We start from the raw sequence: 7,406 nt of genomic DNA, 5'->3' as shown, positions 1-7,406 counted from the left end.
CCAAAGTCAGTGAGGTGTGTGGCATTTGTGATAACATGAAATACCTGTGCTTGGATTTTTTTTTTATCTTTTAAGTCAATTCCTGGCAGCCTATAGTTCAATTTATTCTGTAATACAACATGCTAAAATCAGCATCTTCTTTTAAAGCAAGTGGAAATAATTCCCAGTGTAGACAGTAGAGTGTATGAAAACCACACTCACATGAATAAAGAAAGGTGTTTCCCAATACCCCTGGGGTGTGTCCTCAATGACTTCTCAGCAAAGTACAACAAAGCAGAGCATGTCTGAGAGAGATGGGCGGGGCCCAAAGACCCAAATCTGCTGATTCAGGAGCACCATTCCTCAGAGTCCAAGAGCATTTCAGGAGATATCTCTGTGACTGTTTTATTTCTGACTCTGTTTGGACAGCTGTAGGCACTCAGGTGAGGTTGGACTGTTATTCACTTATTAGACTGAGTCAGGGTCTGGTCTCAATTGTAAAAGCAGAGCATTTTCTCAGTCTCTGCTCATTGTGGGTACAACAAGGATTTTGTGTTCAAATCCTCCACTGAAGACTGGAGATGAGACTTTTCCTCTTAACTGTGGAGCAGGGAGCCAAATACAATAAAATGTGCATGCACACAGCGTCTATCTTCATTTAAGCTTTTTGCATTCCGACTACATCATCCCCAGGGACTGAGAATTCCTTGAGAGAAGAGACAGTTTTATTTATCTTTGTATTTCTTGCCATTCCTAGCCCGAAGCAGGTGCTTTGAAAGGTCTTGCCAAATTGAATTGGAAAAAGAGAGCAGAGGGCAGTCTAGAATTGAATCACACTCCAACACACCTGCTTCTGTGTCAGTAAGAAACATTTTTTTAGTGTTATGATTAAGGGTTTATTTTCCCTGTGTAGGATTAGAAAATCAAATCTAAACTTCTTGATTGTTGCTTTAAGCCTGAAAATTGTTCTCTCAGAAGCAACATAGAGTCTATATCTGTACGAAAACTTGCTGGACACGTGCACATTTCTGGTATGTTTAGCTACTTTCAGTATTTACCTGTCAATATTATGGGATATTATTTTACCCAATTATTTCATTTTTGATATCTTATTCATTAAAATAGGCGCTCTTTATCTCAGAATATTCACCAGGGTGGTATTTTCCTTATTTTTTGGGTGAAACCTGACATTCTGATGGGAAAGGAAGTCATGGTGTTCTTAGGGCACATGCTAGGAAGAGAGCGAGAATGTTTTCTGAATGTGAGTCTTGCTTTTTTGCTCCAAGACACTTCCAAACCCAAGCAAGCACAGTTACGCCTTTCATTATCATTCCCTTATTCTTAACATCAAAGCAGATTTTATTATGGACTTTTTATTGTTATTCAAAGTCAGGTTGCTGTGAGAGTTCATGAACAGGTAGGGTATCACCTTGGAGGGGCTACAAAGAATTAAGATCTAGTCATCCACAGGTCTGAGACACTCTGAGTTGTGGGAAAATGTTTTGTAAAGAAACAAAGAGCTGGCAGTGGTGATGCACTCAGAAGGCAGAGGCAGGTGGATCTCTGTGAGTTGGAGGTCAGTCTGGTCTACAGAGCAAGTTCCAGGACAGTCACCAAAACTACACAGGGAGACCCTATCTCGAATAAACCAAAAACCAAAGCCCAAAAACAAACAAGAAAGAAAGAAAGAAAAGAAATGAAAAGAAAAGCAAAGAAAGCACTGTATCCCTTTCCTGCCTGGCTCTTTCAGAGTTGTTTTCCTAAACCATGTAGAACAGGTGGGTTTTTTAGAGTCTGCGCCTATCTTCACAGTATCTCTGTGATGGTGTGACAAATGCCAGGATGTAAACAGACAGCATGTGTGCAATGTCTTTCCTATTTAGAGTTTAGCTTTTGGATCACAAACGTTACAATCTCCAGGGCCTTGTCAGCAATTAAAATTACCAGATCCCACTAGGGGCTCATTGAATCAGAAACCACATTCGATTTAGCAAAATCTCTCATGATTCTTAAGGACATTAAAGTTTGATGTAATTAGACCAAAGCATCCTTTTCAGCAGTCTCAGGCTGTTTTCCCTGAAATACTACTTCTGCTTTGCTTAAAATATATGTGCACACACACAACTGAAAATAATCTTTAATTACTCTAGTAATATTATTCTAATGTGTAATTATACCTTAGGACTTCTGTTGAGTTATCAATGGCCTTTGGGTTGACATTTGATTAGTTAAATCAGTTACTTCTAATTATAAATGTCTTTCATATATTTCCTTGAGGATAAGAACTGCATTTTATTAAATATTTGTGCTTAAACTGTTCCTCGTATGTAGCTGTTTGATAAACTGAAAGTTGAACCGTGACTAAAGGACTGAATGAACACATGGAAGAGAAGATATCTAGACGGTAAATTTCTTGAAGACCAGTTCAGTATCTTAGTCATCTTTGATTTAAGAATGTTAAAAAAAAGTACTAGTTATGTTTGTTGGTTAATTTCTATCTGTAATGAGACTAATCTTAGGATATGACTCTAGAGAATAAGAAACAGTGGAAAAGGAAACAAAAGTGCAATTTCATGCATTGTTTCTTACCTCACCCAACCATCAAAACATCCTGTCAACTGGTGTAAACTTGAATTCTGAAATTTAAGCATCTCGTTGAAGTGCGACAGCTAGTGTCAGAGCCCACAATTCTTGGGTGTGATCAGGAGCAATTGCATTCACAGGTATATTCTGAAGACTGGTGGAAGAGTTATGAACCTATATTATATAGAGTCCAACGAAATTTCAAAACACACACACACACGCACACACAGCGCGTTCCCGGGTATTTTTGTGTGCACCCGAAACTTTGTGGCTGCCGATGAACAAGCTTTTGTTCTGGGTTTTTGATCAGACTGAACAGGAACAATGAAATGAAATCCTCCTCCTGGCCCTGGACGCTTTCCGGTCCCGGAACGCAAGTGCTAGGCCTTTCAGATGCGGAGGGGACCAGAAAGGGACGGACACAAGGCCCAGCAGTTGCCTGGCAACGCCCGCTGGAGGAGTCCCAGTGTAAAAAAGGTCCGGGAGAAGTGTCAGCGGCCGGGAGTGGGACCCTGCAGCGCATTCTTTCCCTGCCAGCGGCTGTCCCCGCGGCTGGGCGGGCTAGGGCTGGGGAAATGTTGCAGGAGGAGTCGGACCTGTCTCTCGTCATCGCCCAGATAGTCCAGAAAATCAAGGGCTCCAATTTGTACGCTCAGCTGGAACGGCAGGCCTGGGTAAGCGGGGCTGATGGGAAGCTATGGAGACCGGCGGGCCGCAGGACGTCCTGTCTGCCACACTGCCTTCACCCAAGCCAGAGCTGACTGCTCTTCCCACCCCTTTTGATGTCTTAAACCCCTCCTTGAGCTCCTCACCTTGGTTTGCTCACACCCCTGCTTGGTGCGATTGGATTTTATTAAAGATGGGTGGGGCACATCACGCCTTTCTTCAGCCCAGGGAATGTAGTCATTTAAGGGACCTATTCTCTTAAGCAGTTGTCCTCACTGAGTGGCATGCCTTCCTTCTCTTTTACTGTCTCGTGGGTGGATTGGGGCCCAATGTGCAATTTTTTAAATGTCACTTTGTTGCACTTCACTCTCCCTGCAGTGATTTCCGATGCGCCCACCTAGCATTTCTTCAAAACATTCAAACGGACTAGACACTGAGAGTACATTGAATGGCCCGGAGATCTTTACTCTATGAGAATGTCACCTAAATGGAATCATACAGTGTGTAAACTTTTGTGGGTGCTTCTGTCAGCGTTAGGCTTTAGGGGTTCATCCATACTGTTGATATTTCAGTACTTCTGTTCCTTTTAATTGCTGAATAATATTTGGAAGCTCCGACATTAATTTCTCTATTTAGTACTTACCTGGTGGATATTTAGGTTGTTTAGAGGTTATGGGTAATGTCAATATATATCTTGTGTGACTATCTTTGATCCATGCACTGTTTAGTTTTTAAATTTTCGGAGACTTTTCTAATACCTTTCTTTTGTTGATTTCTAGTTTAACTCCAGGATGGAGAACATTTATATTACGTTACTTATTTAAATTTTGTGGAAAAGAAAGATTGTAAGATCCTTAAGAGATGGCTGATTCTAAGGAAAAGGGTTCTTCCAGACACAACAGGACTGATGCATATATGAACTCACAGAGACCGGTAACATGTCCAATACTTGTACACAGTCAAGTCAGATGGAGTCGCATCACTGAGAGGGGAAAGTGAATACATTTTCCCACCTCTAACCAAGGTGCTATCTGGGACTGGCAAGGAGAAAATCAGTTTTTACAGTAGATTGTCACTAGGTATATCAACCAAGCTCCAGAGCAGTCCCCAGGAGTAGTTAACTAGTACAAAATGAACTCAATGGATTTTTTTTGGTAGACTCTCTGTTTCACTTTGACATTTTTGTCTTATTGATTTTTTGCTACTTTATTTTTATTTTTGTGGTCTTTTTGTTTTTGAGTGTGAGAGAAAGAACATAACATTGGGTGGGTAGTTAGGTAGGGTCTGAGGGGCAAGGGGGTGGGAAACATGATCAAAATATATGGTCTGAAATTTTTTTAATTAAAATAGAAAAATGTGACAATTAAAAACAAAAGTGGGGAGAAATCAGTCTATATGTTTAGTAGTTGATTGCCCTTGCCCCATGGGTCACCCTCCATTTCCCCCTGCTCTGCCAAAGGCCAAATAGTTTGAGACCGTTTGACCTTGGATGACCTTGCTTAGAATCTGGCTCATTTTGTTTTCTTAACAGTTTCAGATTTTCTTGTGGGGCGGGGTAGTCAGAGTGGATTCAAAAGTTATGATTTTATTCCAAATGACCTGTTACTGGTAACAATTGGATAATGAAATCACTCATATTCCTGTGTTGGGGTCAAAACCGTGGTTGTAATCTGTTACTTTCAAGAAATTCTAATAACTTTTTAAAGTCCCGGTTATGGTTTTTGCTATGGTAGAACACCTATAGTGCTGGGTTTGCCACCTCTACCCTTGTTCAGTCTGGAAACTACTTTCTATTTCTGCCTCTATTATTTTCAGTCAAATGAATTCCTATTTGGTCTTTAAAATTTGGTAAAATTTTGCACAAATCTCTTGCCATTTCTTATACCATACAAAATTCTTTGTAGTCTGATACTTGGTATATAAATTTATTGTATACTGTATTTTGTTACATTTATTTATTGATATGTCTCTCTTTGTCACAACCAAATTTTAAAGGCAAAATTGTTATGACTTTATAAACAATATATATTTTTCTCATTGTTGTCTGTGAGTGATGCTGTGTCTCAGTGGCTTTCTAAGACGGAGCTGGCACAATCTCAGATATGAGTGTTAAGGAGTTCAGCTATGTCATGAGAAAAATTGCTGGACCATTGTTTTTCTCATGTGCTTGTCAAGTCTTATATAAAGGTGTTCTGGCCTCATAGAATGAGTAAGAGAGTGTTACCACCTTTTTCCCTTGCTACATTCTGCAAGTGTTAAGAAATTTTATTTTATTTTTTAATCATGGGGGAGAGTTCTGCAATATATAGCCTGTGTTTAGGGTTTTCTGTTTGGGAAGTTAATCTTTTTAATCAACACACTTTGTTTTAGAATAGCTTCTGGTTTATGTAAAAATTGAGTGGAAAGTAGAGAGTTCCCCATCACTGCTCTTACCTTCCAAGTGGCTCCCTTTATTGGATTATGTCTCACCGGTGAGTGGCGCATCTCTCACCGATAACTAAGACTGATTCACTGTTACTAGATTCTGTAGTTCACACAGGGACCCATTCTTCTTGCCGTACAGCTCCAGAGCTTTCAGAAATATGTAACATGTAAAATTCCATGTGCCTTACCATACTGTGCATTCCTCCCTTGTCCTGAGTGCCCAGACTCCATCTAGCACTACCGTTTTCTGTCTCTAAACTTTCCCTTTGAGAACATCATACCATCACACCTACACAGTGTAGTCTCTTCACTGGCGGCTCTTCCTTACCAATAATGCATCACTTCCTAGTGTCTCTTGTTTTGGCTGCTATGTATGAAGTTTCTATAAATAGTTCATGATTATGCTTCAGGGATAGACATCAATTTTCAAATTTTAACAATACCAAGAACAGTGATTGGTGGGTTGTGCAATAAGATTATGGTTAATTTGCAAGAAAGTGACAACTGGTCTTCCCAGTGGATGAAAATTCCCATTGTCTCATGTTTTCTCCAGTCTTTTTTGTCTGTCATCTGTTATCTGGTATGTGGTGTGATAACTCATTGTGTTAGTTTTTGGGTTCCTAATGACATAACATTTTTTTTGTGTGTGTGACAGATTTTCTAGAGCAAATTGCTAGCTTTTGCATCGGGGCTGAACTGCTAGGGTCTGGGATTGATCCAGAGTCTTTGCTTGCATTCTGCTATGAGTTATACCCTGAGTCTCTAATTTCTTGGTTTTTATCCGTCTGGTAGTGTTTATTTATCTTCAGTTTAAAGGATACTTCTTGTGCATGTGGCTTTCTAGGATGCAAATGGTTTTCTTGCAGTGTATTTGAGGTGTTACCCGTTGTCTTTTTCTTTTGTGGTTTCTGTTGAGAATTTGTCATTACTAAATCAAATATATGTTGCCTGCCCCTACCTGGGGACTTTTACCATTTTCTTTCTGTTTGAGGGATTTCAGCAGACTTGTTAAGATGTACATTGTTAAAGTATTATTGTTTTTATATTATTATTGATGATCATTTACTCTGTTTGGATTTGTGCTGGGCAGTCTTATGTTAGTTTGGCACAAGCTATAGTCATCTGAAAGGAGGGAGTGTTGGTTAAGAAAATGCCTCCATTAAACATTTTTTTTTATGAATTAGTGATTGATGGGGAAGGGCCTCGGCCATTGCGGCTAGTGTTACATCTGTGCTGGTGGTCCTGGGTTCTGTGAGAAAGTAGGTTGAGCAAGCCATGGAGAGCCAGCCAGTAAGCAGCACTCCTCCATAGCCTCTGCATTAGTTCCCTGCCTCGAGGATACTGTTTGAGTTCCAGTCCTGAGTTTCTTCACTGATGAACAGCAATGTGGAAATGTAAGCCAAATAAACTCTTTCCTTCTCAAGTTGATTTTGGTTATGGTGTGCATCACAGCAATGGTAACCCTAAGTAAGACAGGGTCTGGAGGTTGTTTAAGCCCAATACGAGTTTGGAAAATCATTTGGATGGCATCTTGTCAAACACCTGTTTTACCCCCTGTTCCTTGGTTCTACAGTAGGCCTCGTGGCTCAATGTGTCTCTAATACTTTTTTTGTAACTCCCCCTCCTCTTTACGATTTCCTTTGGACCTTCTAATTCATTCATCCTGTTTTGTGCTGTTTCTTATCTCTGATAAATCCACTTAATGAGTTCTTGTGCATATATTATATTTTTCAGTTCTAAAATTTCCAGGCGAT

General features: G+C 40.1%; 1 protein-coding gene across 4 annotated transcripts in view; it reads left to right on the top strand.

Moving 5' to 3' along the window:
• The first annotated feature begins 3,019 nt into the window (after positions 1-3,019).
• The window catches only part of Tbc1d19 (TBC1 domain family member 19), a 118,944-nt gene continuing 114,557 nt past the window's right edge, over positions 3,020-7,406 (top strand). The window contains exon 1 of one of the 4 annotated variants that reach the window (XM_075943525.1): positions 3,020-3,236. In XM_075943525.1, coding sequence (XP_075799640.1) covers positions 3,138-3,236 — 99 coding nt within the window. In that variant the 5' untranslated portion in view covers positions 3,020-3,137. The remainder of the gene's footprint in view (positions 3,237-7,406) is intronic. The other 3 variants (XM_075943526.1, XM_075943528.1, XM_075943527.1) reach the window with 3 other exon arrangements.

Source organism: Microtus pennsylvanicus, chromosome 12, assembly GCF_037038515.1.
Source record: "Microtus pennsylvanicus isolate mMicPen1 chromosome 12, mMicPen1.hap1, whole genome shotgun sequence".
Classification (NCBI taxonomy): domain Eukaryota; kingdom Metazoa; phylum Chordata; class Mammalia; order Rodentia; family Cricetidae; genus Microtus; species Microtus pennsylvanicus.
The sequence above is the reverse complement of the archived record's forward strand: the minus strand, read 5'-3'. Positions and strand labels throughout refer to the sequence as shown.